Genomic DNA, 18444 nt, shown 5'->3' with positions numbered 1-18444 from the left:
TAAGATCACCATACGCAATGCCAAGCATCGGCTGGAATGGTGTAAGGCTCACAGCCATTGGATTCTGGAGCAGTGGAAATGCGTACTCTGGAGTGATGAATCACGCTTCACCATCCGGCAGTCCGACGGCCGAATCTGGGTTTGGCGATGCCAGGAGAACGCTACCTGTCTGAATGCATAGTGCCAACTGTAAAGTTTGGTGGAGGATAAATAATGGTCTGGGGCTGTTTTTCATGGTTCGGGCTGGGCCCCTTAGTTCCAGTGAAGGGAAATCTTAACGCTACAGCATACAATGACATTCTAGACAAATCTGTGCTTCCAACTTTATGGCAACAGTTTGGGGAAGGCCCTTTCCTGTTTTAGCATGACAATGCCCCCGTGCACAAAGCGGGGTCCATAGAGAAATGGTTTGTTGAGATCGGTGTGGAAGAACGTGACTGGCCTGCACAGAGCCCTGACCTCAACTCCATCGAACACCTTTGGGATTAATTGGAACACTGACTGCGAGCCAGGCCTAATCACCTAACATCAGTGCCCGATCTCACTAATGCTCTTGTGGCTGAATGGAAGCAAGTCCCTGCAGCAATGTTTCAACATCTAGTGGAAAGGCTTCCCAGAAAAGTGGAGGCTGATATGGCAGCAAAGGGGGGACCAACTCCATATTAATGCTCCTGATTTTGGAATGACATGTTCAACTTTTGGTCATGTAGTGCATCTCTAGCTTAGACAGATTTTGATGGGCATTTTATTATTAGCTCAATTAGATTGTCGGGGCGCAGAAATTGTAGGCTAAGAGGTAAACATATGAGAGATTGATTTAGTCAAGATATTGCCAACGTCTTATGACAATCAAACTGTCAAATGTGCTGCTTCCATAACTCCCCTTGTGGTCAGGCTGAGGGCCACCAGAGGGAGCTGCTGGTCCTGGGCAGAGAGACGGGTCCTGGTAATACAGAGGCCTGTCACTGTAGGCCGAGAGACCTGGAGACCCAGTACCACAGACACCAGCATGAGCTGCGCTCTCAGGGAGGAGAGTCTGCAGGTAGGGCTGGAGGTCATCCGGTTTCTCTGTCTTCATCCAGCCGTTTTGTTGCTGCATACAGGACCGTCGTTCTTTGAACCTTCCCTGCATATCTTACCAGCGTTTTCCAGTGTCACACCTTTCACCACCATGTTAATCTCTCCCCACCCTCATCCCCAGGTCTTCAGGGTGTACAGGTAGGTGAGTGAGGAGCAGAGGAGGGTGTCAGAGGGCAGGTACAGGACTCTTAATGCTGGAGGCCATACTGGCCTACACACAATACCCCATAATGTCAAAGTGGAATTATGTTTAGACATTTTTACTAATCGATAAAAAATGTGTCAATAAGTATTCAACCCCTTTGTTATGGCAAGCCTAAAATAAGTTCAGGAGTAAACATTTGCTTAACAAGTCGCATGAGAAGTTGCATGGACTCACTGAGTGCAATAATAGTCTTTAACATTCTTTTTTTATGACTACCTCATCTCTGTACCCCACACATATAATTCATTATCTGTAAGGTCCTTCAGTCGAGCAGTGAATTTCAAACACAGATTCAACCACAAAGACCAGGGAGGTTTTCCAATGCCTCGCAAAGAAGGACACCTATTGGTAGATGGGTACAAATTAAGAAAGCAGACATTGAATATCCCTTTGAGCATGGTGAGGTTATTAATTACACTTTGGATGGTGTGTCAATACACCCAGTCACTACAAAGATACAGGCGTCCTTGCTAACTCAGTGACCGGAGAGGAAGGACGCTCAGGGTGACTTTAAAACAGGTACAGAGTTGAATGGCTGTGATAGGAGAAAACTGAGGATGGATCAACAACAAGAAGGAAACCTGTACAGATTAAACTATTCCAAAACATGCATCCTGTTTGCAATAAGGCAACTAAAACTGCTAAAAATGGCACAAAGAAATGTACTTTTACGTCCTGAATACAAAGTTAGGTTTGGGGCAAATACAACACGTCACCAACACAACATATTTTCAAGCATGGTGGTGGCTGGATCATGTTATGGGTATGCTTGTCATCGGCAAGGACTAGGGAGTTTTTTTAGGATAGAAAGAAACCGAATGGAGTTAAGCACAGGAAAATCATAGAGGAAAACTTGGTTCAGTCTGCTTTCCAACAGACACTGGGGGATAAATTCACCTTTCAGCAGGACAATAACCTAAAACACAAATCCAAATATGTTGCTTACCAAGACAACATTGAATGTTCCTGAGTGGCCTAGTTACAGTTTTGACTTAAATCGACATAAAAATCTATTGCAAACTTGATCATTGCTGGACAGCCATACTCAACAACCAACTTGACAGAGCTTGAATGTGGCAGGGCTTGCAAAATATTACAGACTGTTTTGGAGGATGGGCATTGGCTAATTGAGTGACTGTCAGTGACTGACATTACAAGAGAAAAACTGCTGATACACACAGCTAAATGTCTAAATTGCACCTTGTTAATTCTACTATTCAAACTCTCAACAGTAAGTTTAGACACCGACTGGGGGAATTCATCCGAGGTCCTACAAAAGGCCCCATCCCTGTCCTAGATCCTAATTTAAGAAAATGTATTTTAAATCACTGAAATAATGATGGATTTCATTGCTATTGCATACATTAAGTATTTATTAAACCTAGTTCATCCAAAAATCTGTATCTGTAAATGTTCTTTCCCTCTTTCCTCTGTAGCATTGGCTGAGCTAAAGGACATCCTGTGTGCGGGATGAACTCATGGGACAGGGTATCCAAGCAACAGTGAGAAAAAGGGAAAATATTTGTGAATTTATGGCATTTTATTTTGAATAGAAAACACCAAAGAAATAAAATATTTCAGAAACACTTTCTGCACCATTTTACTTGGCAGTTGAAATTATAAATGCTAATAAAATGACCATACTGACAATCATAGCACCACTCAAGTGTTGTGTAATGTAGAAATAATGTAGACGTATTACCCAAACCCAACTATTTATATTAGTCCACCAATGATATATTGAAAAAAAGACAAGTATGAATATTGCAGAATTCGATTAAACTAGAAAACAAAGGCTAGTGAAAAGTAGGCAGTGTGCATTATGGGTAGCAAATAAACCAGTGACAATGTGATGGAAGGGTCTGCAAGACTCACCTAAAGTGCAGCTTCTATTGCATAATTTTAATCTTCAAATAATTAAATAAATAAACCATCTGGGACATTAAATGACAAATACTATGAGTCACTAAAGTAAAATTATATAAATAAATAAATGCATCATAAAAAACATTCCAACCTGAATGTCAATGTATCATCTGGTAAATAATGCTGCCAGAGATTGTGGTGGAGCAGTGGAATGCGAGTTAAGAGGTCCACTGTCCATAACACAGGTATGTTCAGGCAGAGTCCTGCTACCTGTAGTACAGCTAGGCTGCCAGGCTGATCATAGAAGTGGGTAACAGAAAGAAGGGGGTGAACTGCAGGCCCAGTAGAACCCAGGATAGGAGGGTGTTGGCCAGCATAGAGCAGGAGATGACAAATAGCCTGGGGATGCCACTACCATAGTTCAGCAGTACTGACATTAGCTGCCTGCCCTGCCACAATGGCCCACACCACCCCCGAGTAATCCTCCAGGAAACCCTGCTCTCCCCCCATGCTGGAGAGGTGGAAAACCCTGTTGATGGCCACTCCAAACACATGCAGGTACAGGGGTAGTCGCTGGCTCTTCAGCAACCGCTCTGTGTAGATGGCTACTAGCCCTGAGATGAAATAGTAGACCAGCACACGGCCTCAGGCTGTGATGTGAAGGCTGGGACTCGCCTGGTCCTCAGCCTAGCGACAGGGAGGCGTGCAGGGCAGACAGGTACCCAGTCAGGCGCAGAGTGGCCAGGACGACTCCCCTTCATCCACCACCTGCTGCAACAGGGACCCAGACCCCATGTTCTGGATCACACTCATTCTCAATACTGCATGTCACTAACACCCCTGAATTACTAGCATATGTCTGAATATACAAATACCCTCACCTTAAGTCTTAACATCTAAATTAGCAACAAATCCCATAACTTTGGCAAAATCTATTCAACAATAACATGATAGTCAAGGTATGTTTGTATTTTAAGCTGGTAAAAAGGTATTTCTGCTCAGAAAACAAAAAAGGGACCCTGTCTTGTTGTTCACATCATTGATTCAAAATCAATTAGGCCTAGATGGCTGCACCAGGCAATGTTACTAAGGCAAGCAGTCAAACACCCCTGCAATGTAACCTTACACTCAAGGCACATAACCTTATCCCCTTTTACACACTTTATAATCTGATCAACAGAGAGAATAACAGATATTTTCCCAGGGCACTGACAGATTCACCCTTTAACATTTGCACAAAATCCAAAGCAAACCCACTCTTTCAGACCAAAATCCAGTTAAAAACAAATATTTTTTTTTTTACAGTATACAAAGGAGAGGTTTGAGCCTCTGAAAAAGAGACATGGTGGTTGTGCCCCAAACCTCAGGCAGTTAGAAGATGAAGCCTAGGCCTGGTTCTTCCCATTACTTGGGTCCTTTCCTAAACAAACTCATATAGTCTTTCAGAGTGCTTTCGATGTTGGGAACCTGATAGTTCTGAATAGCGTAGATGCCTGTGAATGTTCCCAGTAGCACTCCTATAACAGCTGAGGAGCGGAGCTTGGCCACCATATAGCCAGCCAGGAAGCCCTTCAGAAAGGGAGATGCCAGCACAGAGCCCCCCTGAGGAAGAACAGGAAACAACAGTCAGGACAAAGGATGCACACAAAATACACCTTGATATTACCACTCTTTAATGATAAATAATTATTAGTTGATTTTTTCAGGACTGAGTATGTCTGCTGCTCTGTTTCATAAGGTGACATTTCACCTACTTTTTAACTTTGGATAATAACATACCTGCGGGATTCCTTCTACAAATTCACTCTCCACACGTTTCTGGATCTCTTCCAGCTGATTCTTGAGCTGGTTGAGATCCTTCATCTGTTTGAAAGGATCCTAGAACACATACAAATAAGTTAGACATTCAATGCAATGAGCATAGGTAACACTGACTGAGGCTTTTGCACCACACCGCCTTTTACACCAGCATCAACAAAACACCAAATTATGGAATTTATCGTGGAAGAATGGTGTCGCATCGTTCCAGTTAAAGAGACTTGTAGAATCTATGCCAAGGCGCAGTCAAGCTGTTCTGGCGACTCATGGTGGCTCAACGCCCTATTAAGACACTTTATGTTGATGTACCTTTATTTTATTTTTCTACACACCCAAATACCAACAACCCGGCCTGTCCGGTTTTGAGTTAAAGCAAGTTGCTGTAGGAAGAGCAGTGGACTAGATCACGCTGTTCTAATATATATATATATAGAAAAAATTATACGATTGAAGCAAAAATCACCACTCACCTTGTCATCCGCCATTTTTTGCTCGATTGAATGCTCTGTGATCTACTCGTATGCCTGGAGTGGAAAGCAACATCAGAGCAATTTGTCTTGTCTGGAACATTATTTGCTTTTGCGAAAAGTTGTACTGATTGCAAGTCAGTTGAGCTGGTTTACCTCTTTCTCATTAAGGTGGATATGGACCGGGTACACTGATCCTAGATCTGTGCTTTATGGAAACGTCTACCTCTTCCAGTTCACGCATTGCTTTCACGTGTCTAAAACGTAGTTACTGATTGGCCTTTTTTTGTTCATTCCTTCACTGGATTGGTTGACAACCATAACAACACAGCGCCATGTTTGCTGCAAGACTAGGACAAATCGAGTGCTTTGAGGCCCTTAGATTAAAAACAAATTAGCCCAGTTTAAGGCAAAATATAGAGAAATATACATATTCTTGGCAATGTGAGCGATGCAGTTCAGTTTCAGGGTCGTTTGAAGCTATCTCAGATCTAGTTTGAGAGTTCTTCGGGGCAACAGAGGTAAGGGTTCAACAAGGAGGCTTCTCATTGGATAATTTGTCGAGTCTGCAGTCAGTATAATGATACACGAATAATCAGAGAATTTCATGGGAGGGAGAATAATTAGAAAGTTGTATCCGCTGTCGCTGTGTTGTTGTTTTCCGTACTTTATTTGCAACTTTTGTAGGTTTGCATTTAACTTTACTTCACTGTCGTTTCCCGGGAAAGTCCATAGTCACATTTCTTCCCCACGTGCAGTGGCGGTCGGTGCCTTAAATTGAGGGAGGACGATTTATTTTTATGAGCATGGCTTTATTTCTATTACAGCATATTGGATGACTGTCAATCATATTCCATTCACCCAGTTCATTGTGGCATCGGTTTAGGCTACTACATGATACTAAAATTTTCCATATAACCATCATGAGGTTGCTACAACCTAGCCTATCAATGAAAGTTCACAACATAAGTGCACACAGGTCTAGAGAAATGTACTAATTGAGGGTGTAATTCACAGGAGGCTGGTGGAACCTTAATTTGGGAGGACCGGCACATAGTAATGGCTGGAATGGAATTAAATGGTTCCATGTGTTTGATACCATTCCATTTACTCCATTCGAGCCATTATTATGAGCTGACCTGCCCTCAGCAGCCTCCTGTGGTGTAATCATTAGTCCAACAGTTGTAAACGAGAGTTTCTACTGGACAAATTCAGGTATGTTTATCCCCGTTTAGTTCCGTTTTCAACAGAATCGGCAGAATGAAGACCCCATGAGCACACGTAAACATTGTTCACTTTCATAGAAGCCACGTTGTATTCATTCTCGCATCTACGCACCGTCCTCATCTTTTCCCTTCGCTTGTGGACTTCAATACACAACACATTATCTGTATGTGACCAGGTGAAAAAACCTTTCCTAGCCAAACCATATCATAACGGCTACACAGGCTACATCGTTGTCATATTAATATTAAAGTAATATTAAAGTAATATCATAATCAACATAGCTAATAGAACTAAAGTGTTAGTAAACCCACTACAATCATGCAGTAACGTTCGTGTAGAGTCAGTAAGAAGTTTAGCAGTTACACCGGCAGGCCCCGGTGGCAATAAATTAGTAAAACCAAAAGCTTACCTTGACTTGGAAGAGTTCCCGTTTTGTGTTGGATAGCCAAAGCCAGCTAGCTAACATAGGATCCCTCTGATTGAGCCGGTGTTTGAGTAGGCTAAACTAGCTAGCTGCATTCGCTAGCTAAGTAAGTGAAAGTGAAAAAGAATGATGAAATATCTCTCTCTCTTGCTTCACCTGCATTTTTGAAGAAATTGGTTCAAAGCTGTTCAACTATTGTCTTTCTCTCTCTTTGAGTGAACTACTCACCACGTTTTATGCACTGCAGTGCTAGCTAGCTGTAGCTTATGTTTTCAGTTCTAGATTAATTCTTTGGTCCTTTAATTGGGTGGACAATGTGTCAGTTCATGCTGCAAGAGCTCTGATAGGTTGGAAGACGTCCTCCGGAAGTTGTTATAATTACTGTGTAAGTTTATGGAAGGTGGCGAGAACCATGACCCTCCTAGGTTTTGTATTGTCAATGTACTCAGAGGAGGATGGAAGCTATCTGTCCTGCAGTTTCACCATGGTGCTACCCTACAGACTGCTGTTGAGGCTACTGTAGACCTTCATTGTGAAACAGTGTGTTTTAATAAATTATTTGGTGACGTGAATATATTTAGCATAGTTTTACATAAAAAGGATAACTTTTTTATGTTTTACTATTTTAATGGAATTCACTGAGGAGGATAGTCCTCCCCTTCCTCGTCTGAGGAGCCTCCACTGGTGCGCTGTCAGGCAGGTAGTCTGCTGTTGTCTTCTGTCAACTCTTCCTTGTTTCAATATTGCCAAGGCTTGAGTTTGCACAGCTGCTAGGTCCTTTTATCTCTTGTTTTGAAGGCCATACATTTATCTACATTGCCATAACATAATTATGATATATATTTTAGTTTTATTTAACCTTTATTTAACTAGGCAAGTCAGTTAAGAACACATTCTTATTTACAAAGACAGCCTAGGAACAGTGGGTTAACTGCCTTGTTCAAGGGCAGAACGACAGATTTTTACCTTGTCAGCTCGTGGGATTCGATCTAGCAACCTTTCGGTTACTGGCCCAACGCTCTAACCACTAGGCTACCTGCCTAATGATAGCCTACATATTATATTTTCCTTATCATGATTGTGCTCGATGTATTAATAAACAATGTACATACCTCCTGTAGCCCTAATACCTATCCCCTTGTCGTTATTTGTTCTGTTTCACATGGACACAAAATAAATGAATCAATGTTACTGAACCTCCCCAGGCTCTCCTCGGCTCCCTTTAGCCATGGAGACCATGGAGGTGTATGAAGAGACTGATCGGAGGATGACAGAGGAGGTGGAGAGCTGCTACACCCTCATGGAGGTCACCTCTCCCAAGAAGAGGAAGAAGAACAAGGCTCAGAAGGGGGAGATCATGGAGAAACCCAAAAAACCCAGGTAGTCTACCTACTGCTCCCAAACAATCAAACACCACTATCAATGCAGATGGGTCGTATTTAATATTGACCCCGAAAACCGTTTTTCACTGGCGAGAATGCTCAAGGTCCTTGAATATTTTTGTAATCAGTGATTCAAAATAATAGATAGATACTTTTGGCCATGTAGTGTAAGTGGAAGCCTGCTCGTCAAACATCTCATTCCAAAATCATGGGCATTAACATGGAGTTGGTCCCTCCCTTTGCTGCTATAACTGCCTCCACTCTTCTGGGAAGACTTTCCACTAGATGTTGGAACATTGCTGCAGGGACTTGCTTTCATTCAGCTACAAGAGCATTAGTGAGGTCGGGCACTGATGTTGGGCGATTAGGCCTGGCTCGCAGTTGGCGTTCCAATTCATCCCAAAGGTGTTTGATGGGGTTGAGGTCAGAGCTCTGTGCAGGCCAGTCAAGTTATTCCACGCCAATCATGACAAACCATTTCTGTATGGACCTCGCTTTGTGCACGGGGGCATTATCATGCCGAAACAGGAAAGGGCCTTCCTCAAACTGTTTCCACAAAGTTGGAAGCACAGAATCATCTAAGATTTCCCTTCACTGGAGCTAAGGGGCCTAGCCCGAAACATGAAAAACAGCCCCAGACCATTATTCCTCCTCTACCAAACTTTACAGTTGGCACTATGCATTGGGGCAGGTAGCGTTCTCCTGACATCCGCCAAAACTATGCGCTTCAGCACTCAGCGGTCCCATTCTGTGAGCTTGTTAGGCCTCACACTTTGCGCCTTAGCCGTTGTTGCTCCAAGATGTTTCCACTTCACAATAACAGCACTTACAGTTGACCGGAGTAGCTCTAGCTGGGCCGAAATTTGACCAACTGACTTGTTGGAAGGGTGGCATCCTATGACGGTGCCACGTTGAAAGTCACTGAGCTCTTCAGTAATGTTTGTCTATGGAGATTGCATGGATGTGTGCTCAATTTTATACACATGTCAGCAATGGTTGTGGCTGAAATAGCCAAATCCACTAATTTGAAGGGATTCCACATACTTTTGGCCATGTAGTGTATCTCTAAATCACCAAGACATGTCACTACACCTCTACACCAATGGGACAAGCCAATTTGCCCCCATTACTTTCTACAATGCATACAAAGGGATGTGTTGCAGTATTAAGGACTTACATATGTTTTTTTATTAAATTACGGTTAAATAAAACAGAACATGTATTATTTGTCATGTGTTTGTCATTGTAAAGGTTTTTAACATGGTGCCAATGTTGAGTGAAGGCATTTACCACCGCAATTCAAGAATGACCCAGATTACACACTATTTTCACACTGACTGAGTGCACTTGATTTGGAATGCCTGGCTAGGCGGAGAAAGCTAAACCAAGTGACCCAATCTTTGTGTTGAGTTGACTGCTGTATGAGTCAAGATGACATTTATTGATCACGTTTTGATCTCTCAACTCCAGATCAGCCTACCTGCTGTACTACTTTGATGTGCACCAGACCATGCAGCAGGAGTTCCCCAGCCTGCCCCAGTCTGAGATCAACAAGAGGATCAGTGTGAGCTGGAAGAGGCTCAACGTGGCAGAAAAGGGCTACTACCTGGAGAAGGCCAAGCTGGAGAAGGAAGGGACGGACACGGTACGGTTACCTCATATTTCCACCAGTGTGTCTGGTATCTAAGATCATGTGGTCAGGAAAAACTCCTAGTCATAATGATAACACTATTCCATCTCTCTGTATCCTCCGTAGTCATCTATGGGCCCTTCCCAGGAGCTCCCAGGCTTCCGTAGGATCCTCCCCAGGGCCAACTACGTCCTCCTGCCCAAGGGGGCCATGTCAGACGACAGGACAAGCTCCCAGCTGGAGGTGTGTATGGAGGGTCTGGACTCTCCCGTGGGGGAAGGGGTGATGCCCTCCCTGTCCCTTGGTTCCCCCCAGTACCCTCCCTTGGTGCTGGGCTGCGAGGTGGAGCTGTCGGAGCAGTGCATCGCCATCGAGGGCCTGACAGACGAAAAGGCTGTGACCCTAACACACTCCGGGGCCCTGCAGGGGGTCCTCTCCTCATCATATCACTCCTCTTCCTCAGTCTCTGCCGCCCACGAATCCCACAATGCACCTCACCTGGCGTCAGCCGGTTTGCTGCTCAAGGAGGAGGAGCCCAGGATGGTGGGCGGGGGCTATAGTGTCATTGGAATGGCGACTGACGGGAGACGTGTGGGCAGGACGGTGGTGCAGCACGTGAAAACAGAGCTGGTCACCATCATACCCAATCAGGTTAGTTTGCAACGACACAGGGAGTTGGCTTACCTTACTGCTGATCATTCAACAGTCTCGGGTTACTATTCATTTGCCTTGTCTGTTTGTTCAATGCAGTAATGGTAGATAAAACAGTTGTTTCCCCAGGATCTGATGGAGCACAGGACATTGCCAGGAGCCAGCTCTGTAGCCTCTGTTGTCATGGTACCTGTAGGAGCTAGGGTGATACGGGACACTAATCCCTCATACAAACTGGTAAAACTACTCAGACTGATTTTCTTCCACTACATCAATTTACCGTCATCCAATTTTCTTTGATTAGATCATCAAGCAATATATTACAATATACACACATGTCATTTGACCAGTCAGACATTCTCCATAACTAGCAGATTTTTACTAAAGCATCTTTGTTTCTGTCTCCAGTCGAATAAATACACCAGAAGAGGCCGGGGCAGCTGTCAGACAGCGGGCTGCTCCTTTGTCTACGTGACCCGTCACAAACCCCCCTTCTGCCCTGATTGTGGCAACCACCTGGGGGGCAAGTGGGTGCCCGCTGTAAGTCTACACATTCCCTGGCTTAAACGTCTCTTCCATCATAATTTGAATGTTGAAGTAAAGATTACATTTTATTGGTAGGAAAATAATGAGTCGTACACTTAACAGTTCCGAGGTATGACAAACTTTCCACGTTTTCCATCTCAGGCGGTGAAGGCTCCAGGTGCTGCTGCTTCATTCAAGACGTATGCCCAGAAACTACCAACAAACCCTGGGGACCTCCCTAAGACTAGTGTGCCTCCCTCTGATGATCAGAACATTAAGGTGTCTGGATGGCGGAAGGGAGGGAGAGGACCGCGGGAGCCCAGAGGACAAGTGCAGCAGCGTGCAGTTACACCAGGACCACCACTAGAGGGAGGCAGAGCCATCAGCCAGGGAGTCATACAGCCTGCTCCAGCGGTGTCAGGGACACAGACAACTACTATGATGTGAGCATCTAGTTCTTTAATTTAGCCCTTCTTTGATGGTTTATCATTTAATGGTCACATTGAGAAACCATTTTTCAAACAAGCCCTGTGAGAGTATTTCTCTTAGTGGGCTTCATGTTTTGATTGGTTAAAGAGAACGTTTTTTTAAAGTTTCAGCTGTTCTGTCTTTGAGCAGAGCTTTGGTTGGAACACATGTGACTGGTGCCAGGGTCAAAGTGCAGGAAAGGAGCAGTGTGATTGGTCAAAAGCGACCTGTGAGAGCCATCCTCCCTGCCCCATTCAACACAGGTGGGCATTGCTGTGGACAGATACAAAAACCCTATTTCAGGTCAGTCTGTTAAGATGAATGCTGTCTGGGGTGTAAACACACATTTGTCTCTCTGAAACTAGGCCGGGCCGTGGTCCAGTGGATTACTGTCCCTCCTCATAAAGGCAAAGTTGAGGAGACCACCTGCAGCAAATCAACCACAGGTATGATATACACACCCACATGTACCTATACAATATGTTTTAATGATAAAATGGTTGTATTTTATCATGGTTACTCAAGCCAAGCTAAAGGTACTCGTTTTCAAAGTGGTTACTTTGATATAAGGGAAGTGACACTAGTTGTTTCTGAGGTAACCGAACGTGTTTGATGTGGTGATTGTGTTTGGACCACAGAGCTCAGTGAGATGATCGCAGGTTTGAAGCCTAACACTCTGAAACAGCTCGGCCAGATCGTGACAACAACGCCTCTGGAACAGGTACACACACACACACACACACACACAGACATACACATACACACACACACACACACACACAGAGCTGAAACATGCTGATTAAGTGTTTGTCTCCAGGTTTCTCAGTGTTGTTTTGTCCTATAGACTCTCCCTACTCCTGTGGACAGAAGCCAGTATATTGTTACTGATAAAGTGGGGGAAATCCTCTCAGTGGTTCCTCTCAAACAGAACTCTACCTCCACACTGGTTAGTGGGACCTTTTTAACTACATTTTGGGGAGCATACGCCATCCACACACGTCCTCTTGCAGGCTCAGTGTAGTCTGTATAACTGGATGTCCTCTGTTTGACTCCTGTGTGTGTGTGTCAGGACCTGGGTCTGTCTACGGCGCGGGGCAGGGGTCGCTGTAAGAACCCGTCATGTGGCTATGTCTATAAGAACAGACACAAGCCTGCGGAGTGCCCCTGCTGTGGCTTGGAGCTGTCCAGGAAGAACGCCAAGGGCTCCAAGGCACAGGTCAGTCTGGAGAGTATCCCACTATGGGTGCATCTGAAATGGCACCCTATCGGGCTCTGGTCAAAAATAGTGCACTTTATAGGGAATTGGGTGCCATTTAGGGGTTATAGGGAATTGGGTGCCATTTAGGATGCAGTCTATGTTTTGGTGTTGTTGTATTTCTGAATTCTTCCTCATCTCTCTGTTCTCATCCTCCAACCCTCTTTCTGTTATTTTCCCTCATCCTATCACCCTCCTCTCTCTCTCTCACTCACTCAGGGTGGTTCAGTAGCTCTGTTAGATCCGTACCGGACCCTGTCCCCAGCCCAGAGGGAGCTTCAGCGCCAGTCCACCCTGCAGCTGCTGCGTCAGGCCCTGCAGATCTCTGAGAGTGAGGCTGAGCTCCATGATACCCTGGCTCTCATCCAGGAACTCAACTCTACCCAGGTGGTTCTCACCACCACCACCCAGGCCGGGGACCAGGTGTTAGGGGAAGGGGAGGGCCTGGGGGAGGTGCAGGTCCAGTCAGGCTGGCCGCGGTTCTATGAGTCTGCAGCCACACACTGTGCTCTGTGTCACTACCCGCTATTCAAGGGAGGACAGAGGTGAGAAGAAGATTTGTTTGTGTAGTTTTGGGTTTATTATGGCTCGGGTTGGACATTTCTGGACATTTTTCATAGTGTGGTTTCAGGAAAGGTCTCTCTGGTGTTTTGTACCATAGTTCTTTAGCAGGGCAGGTCTCTCTATCATGTCTCTCTGGTGTTCTGTACCATAGTTCTTTAGCAGGGCAGGAGGACTGCTGGCTGTTGACTGACTCTCTGATCCAGACAGCCTCTCTCCAGCTGAAGGTGTGTCTCAACCCCCAGTGTCTGGCCTTGCACAGCTTCACCGACCTCCACCCAGGTCTGTTCAACATTGGCAACAGGTTGCTGGTGAGTCTGGACCTGTTCTTTAAGATCCGGAGTCAGGTCAGACTGGGCCGGCATCCTAACCAGATAGTCAGGACCATCCTGGACCACATCCACAACCACGCTGGTAAGACTTCGTTGGAGCAACATACAATTCAGAGGGTTTTCAACAGAGTTCTGTTCATGTCCACCCTTCTCAAACTTCATCTATTATCTCTGTTTTCTTTCTCCTCTCTTCATCCAACCCTCGCTATCGCTCGCCCCCCCCCCCCCCCCCCATCAATCAGTCCACACTCTGAGTCCTGAGGAGTTGGCCCATGTCCAGGAGCTGCTGGTTAGTGGCTACTGGGCCTTTGAGTGTCTGACTGTGAGGGACTACAACGACATGATCTGTGGTGTGTGTGGCATCGCCCCCAAGATGGAGATCGCCCAGCGGTACACACACAACGTGCTGGAGCTTAGGAATGTGGAGGTGAGAGAGATGGGAGAGACTGAGGAGACGGCAGGTCAGGGGGAGACTGAGGAGACGGGAGGTCAGGGGGAGACTGAGGAGACGGGAGGTCAGGGGGAGACTGAGGAGACGGGAGGTCAGGGGGAGACTGAGGAGACGGCAGGTCAGGGGGAGACTGAGGAGACGGGAGGTCAGGGGGAGACTGAGGAGACGGGAGGTCAGGGGGAGACTGAGGAGACGGGAGGTCAGGGGGAGACTGAGGAGACGGCAGGTCAGGGGGAGACTGAGGAGACGGGAGGTCAGGGGGAGACTGAGGAGACGGGAGGTCAGGGGGAGACTGAGGAGACGGGAGGTCAGGGGGAGACTGAGGAGACGGGAGGTCAGGGGGAGACTGAGGAGACGGCAGGTCAGGGGGAGACTGAGGAGACGGGAGGTCAGGGGGAGACTGAGGAGACGGCAGGTCAGGGGGAGACTGAGGAGACGGGAGGTCAGGGGGAGACTGAGGAGAAGGCAGGTCAGGGGGAGACTGAGGAGACGGCAGGTCAGGGGGAGACTGAGGAGACGGCAGGTCAGGGGGAGACTGAGGAGACGGCAGGTCAGGGGGAGACTGAGGAGACGGCAGGTCAGGGGGAGACTGAGGAGACGGCAGGTCAGGGGGAGACTGAGGAGACGGGAAGTCAGGGGGAGACTGAGGAGACGGCAGGTCAGGGGGAGACTGAGGAGACGGGAGGTCAGGGGGAGACTGAGGAGACGGGAGGTCAGGGGGAGACTGAAAAGAGCCACAGATCCAAACCGTCAAAATAAAGAATTAAAGATGATTTTCTTTACTTAATTTGTTTTAGCCTGCCTGATTCCAGGACAGTCAAGCTGTCTGGTGTGCATAGTGGTGTAGTCATGTTGATACCTGTGTTTCGCTCTCCCTCCTGTAGTTTACGTGGCCAGACTTCGGGGCTCCAGACAAGGTGCATGTGGATGACTTCTGGCTGACCATGGAGAGTGAGGCCATCGAGCAGGCAGCATTCCCCTGCAGCGTCCCCATCACCCGGGTCGACGCCTCCATCATCGCCCCCTTCATCCCACCACTAATGAGGAGCTCCACTGTCATCAACACAGAGAAGGACAAGGCCCTGCTCCTCACACAGCACACAGGTAGGAAGTCACTCTCTCAGGGCTGGGGAATAAGCCAATCACTGGAAGGATAAACATCATTCTCAAGTCTTTCAGATATTTCATTGATCATTACTTGTTTATCAATAATAAATAAACATGTAAGTGTGTAAAATTCTAGTGTGTGTGTGTTTTCCAGGTGACCCATCAGTTCTGGTGCGTCTGATCCACGAGGGCCAACTCAGACCGGACCGAATGGACGAGCACAGTGCAGAGGAGCTCAAAGCCATACTGGAATGCTGTGGAGAGATCACTGCACCAGAGAGCAACAAGGTATAGATCAACCCTGTGTGTCTGTGATATCTCTATGTATGTATATTTCTGGTTTGATTGTGTGTGTTTAGGAGATTGACACATGTCTCTTCTCTCTCTCTGTCAGGATGAGTTGCTGGTCTCTCTGATCTCCCTGTGTGCGTGTGTTCAGAACGGCCTCTCCACGGCCCCCCAGCCCCCTCCACACCTCACAGCAGGCAAGCTGTCCAAGATCTGCCCCCATCAGGTAACCGCACTCATCTCACCCATCAATATCAATCAATAAATCAATCAGTCGTCCACCAGAATCCGTTCAACTATTACTCTGTCAATCAAGCATTTAGTCTGTCAGTCAAAATGATAGGGTAGCCAATCAGGCCTTGCACAAGAACAAAAATTATTGACCAATAAAAACATAATGAGAACCAGACAGATGATAGAAGACTACTTTTCCCATACTCCTCCAGGTGGTGTGTGGTTCCAAGTACCTGGTGAAGGGTGAGACTGCACGCGACCACGTGGACCTGCTGGTGTCCTCCCGGTATTGGCCTCCCGTCTACGTTACCGACTCTGCCCGCCAGGTGGCGCTGTGTACAGACGTGCAGTACCCTGAGCTGGCCTCCACCATGTGGGGCAGGAACCAGGGCTGCTTCTCTGACCCCATGGACAAACCAGAGGTAGGCCCTCACACTGAGCATGGAAAGGGCTTAGTTATTGACGTCTGATTATTGTACTAGGAGGGAAACCGAGGTTAAATCAGGATGGTGTCGGAAGGTTTTTTAACCTGTAATATGCTGATTTGACGATACAATTTGAAGAATGAATTGGTCTCTATTTACATAATAGATGAACTAGGTACTGTGGTATTGTTGTTTATCTCACCTCTCTCCATCAGTTTGTGTCGTGTGCTGAGCTACAGGACCAGCCTTACAGTGCTGACCTGTCCTCCGTGGTGGAGAACCCCCAGGTCCACCCTGTCACCAAGTCCTCTTCCCGCTGGATAGTGCACCCTGCTGGGCCTACAGATGGCCAGGAGCCCCCCTGTCTGGACCACCACTCAATGGGGCTCTGCAATGAGCTGGAACCTTACTGCAGTCTGGTACAAGACCTGGAGAGAGACAATGAGAAAGAAGAGGACGAAGGGAAGGAGGAGAGGAAGGATGGGTTCAAGGTTGAAGCCGAGGTAACAGAAGGGTCAGAGGTCACTGAGGAGGAATGTTCTGAGGGTTTGGTGACATCATTGCGGCGTCGGCCTTTGGCCTTTGACAACACGGCCTACTACTACCTGTACAACCGTCTGCAGGACTTCCTGTCCAGCCGGGAGGTGGTGGACCAGCAGATCAGCACAGTGCTGAAGGCCTGCCAGCCTGGGGAGGTGGTGATCAGGGATGCCCTCTACAGGCTGGGAGTGGCACAGATCAACACAGAGGAAGGGGAGGAGGGGGAAGGAGACGGGGGGGTGGAGGAAGACACTGGGTACGAGGAGGTGGTGGTTCTCTGAGATTGACAGATTTTGGCTTTTTGGAGACTATCCAATGTAAACAAACCAATGTAATTCTCTGACATTGGGGGATATGTTTAATATTATGGACATATGGGCCACGTTATTATGAGGTAATCCTTTTTAGAAAGAAGGCAATATATATATATATATATATATGGAGATATCTGGTTCAGAAAAGCTGGCGTGTAGTGCGGAGGCTGGTAGTCCTTGAATGTACTGTGCAAAAATATGCTTGAGTGTTTCCAAAGAAACAGAGGTGTTGCTGCTAACCAGACAGATAGTCTGTAACTTATCATCAGTCCAGCAGAGACTTTGTTGCTGGTTTGAAATGAAAGAATGGCACTTAGTTTTCTTTGTGAGATGAGCAGAACCGGTGAAGAGTGTAAAAACTTGGATGTTACTAACTGCTCTCTGCTTTACTTTGACTGAAGGACAGTTCACATAGTTTTAGAATAGATACAGTTTTAAAACATTGTTTATGTTGACTAACTTCATTATTGGAGTGCATAATGTTATTTTCTAGAAGTATAATAATAATTCTAATTATTTAATAACTGTATTTAATGAGTCCTCGTGCTTTCTCATCCTTAGTAAGACCTTTCAAACTGTTCTATGCTATCTTCTTGTACCTCAGTTGTCACTCGTTGCCCTTTGGGCTGAAATGTATTCAAGGTAAACAACCTTTCACATCTGCCTCATGGGCTGATGGAATCTGTAGTTCTTGTGGCCTTTGATTGTTTTTTGACTACAGGAGACTCTTGCCTGAGCTCCTATTGGAGGGGTGGCTCTGAATGTCAGGACTGTTCTATCATCTACTCTCAGCTGCTTGAATGGAATCTAAAGAAGACAATGATTGACTTGATGTAACTGTGATGGACATAGTTATTACAATTTGCGGATGTAACTTGATACCCACTCAAGGGGGTAAGAATATATATGGTGAATGTAGCCATTTCTGAATAATTTTGCTCAAGGAATTATAAATAGAGCAAAAAAAGGATTTCCTAATGTTGAATCAAGTTTCTGTGGGATTGTTACTTCCTATTTAGGTGGTCTGGTATTGCTCAACCTCCCATGAGAACAGGGAATGAAACTTCAGAAGAATGCAGAGAAGGCATTTTCATCTGAAACGGGAACTGAGGTAAAAAATCACTGAAATTGTGCTTTTTGTTCACTGTCATATGACGTACTATGGAGTAGGCTGAAATGTTGTTGTTGAAACAA

At 46.1% G+C, this 18444-nt stretch overlaps 2 protein-coding genes across 3 annotated transcripts; one reads left to right on the top strand and one right to left on the bottom strand.

Moving 5' to 3' along the window:
- Positions 1-2804: 2804 nt before the first annotated feature.
- On the bottom strand, positions 2805-5615 carry LOC139581429 (SLC35A4 upstream open reading frame protein-like). Its single transcript, XM_071411190.1, has 3 exons — positions 5440-5615; positions 4931-5029; positions 2805-4753 (listed from the first exon to the last, which is right to left on the bottom strand). The coding sequence occupies exons 1-3, from the start codon at positions 5452-5454 to the stop codon at positions 4556-4558; spliced, it is 312 nt and encodes a 103-aa protein (XP_071267291.1). The 5' UTR covers positions 5455-5615; the 3' UTR covers positions 2805-4555.
- Positions 5616-5747: 132 nt separating this feature from the next.
- On the top strand, positions 5748-18220 carry hmgxb3 (HMG box domain containing 3). Of its 2 annotated transcripts, none has more exons than XM_071411184.1 (20): positions 5748-5957; positions 8293-8467; positions 9940-10114; positions 10226-10750; positions 10880-10987; positions 11159-11290; positions 11438-11718; positions 11894-12006; positions 12109-12189; positions 12382-12464; positions 12588-12689; positions 12813-12959; positions 13218-13543; positions 13714-13973; positions 14134-14318; positions 15227-15446; positions 15604-15737; positions 15844-15963; positions 16184-16393; positions 16612-18220. In XM_071411184.1, exons 2-20 carry the CDS (start codon positions 8316-8318, stop codon positions 17215-17217), a joined length of 3960 nt encoding a protein of 1319 aa, XP_071267285.1. In that variant the 5' UTR covers positions 5748-5957; positions 8293-8315; the 3' UTR covers positions 17218-18220. The 2 variants fall into 2 exon arrangements, with proteins under 2 accessions (XP_071267285.1, XP_071267283.1); XM_071411182.1 differs by having other exon boundaries at positions 10868-10987.
- The last annotated feature ends 224 nt before the right edge of the window (positions 18221-18444 follow it).

This window comes from Salvelinus alpinus, chromosome 7 (genome assembly GCF_045679555.1).
Source record: "Salvelinus alpinus chromosome 7, SLU_Salpinus.1, whole genome shotgun sequence".
Lineage (NCBI taxonomy): Eukaryota > Metazoa > Chordata > Actinopteri > Salmoniformes > Salmonidae > Salvelinus > Salvelinus alpinus.
This window is presented reverse-complemented; position numbering and strand designations above follow the sequence as displayed.

Excerpts from the sequence above, each read along its gene's own strand:
- LOC139581429 (XM_071411190.1), bottom strand. Across the intron at positions 4,754-4,930 it reads TTGTAGAAGGAATCCCGCAG|GGGGGCTCTGTGCTGGCATC; the intron begins GTATGTTATTAT and ends GTTCTTCCTCAG.
- hmgxb3 (XM_071411182.1), top strand. The coding sequence starts at position 8,316 with ATGGAGACCATGGAGGTGTATGAAGAGACTGATCGGAGGATGACAGAG. Across the intron at positions 12,190-12,381 it reads CTGCAGCAAATCAACCACAG|AGCTCAGTGAGATGATCGCA; the intron begins GTATGATATACA and ends TTTGGACCACAG. Across the intron at positions 13,974-14,133 it reads CCACATCCACAACCACGCTG|TCCACACTCTGAGTCCTGAG; the intron begins GTAAGACTTCGT and ends CCCATCAATCAG.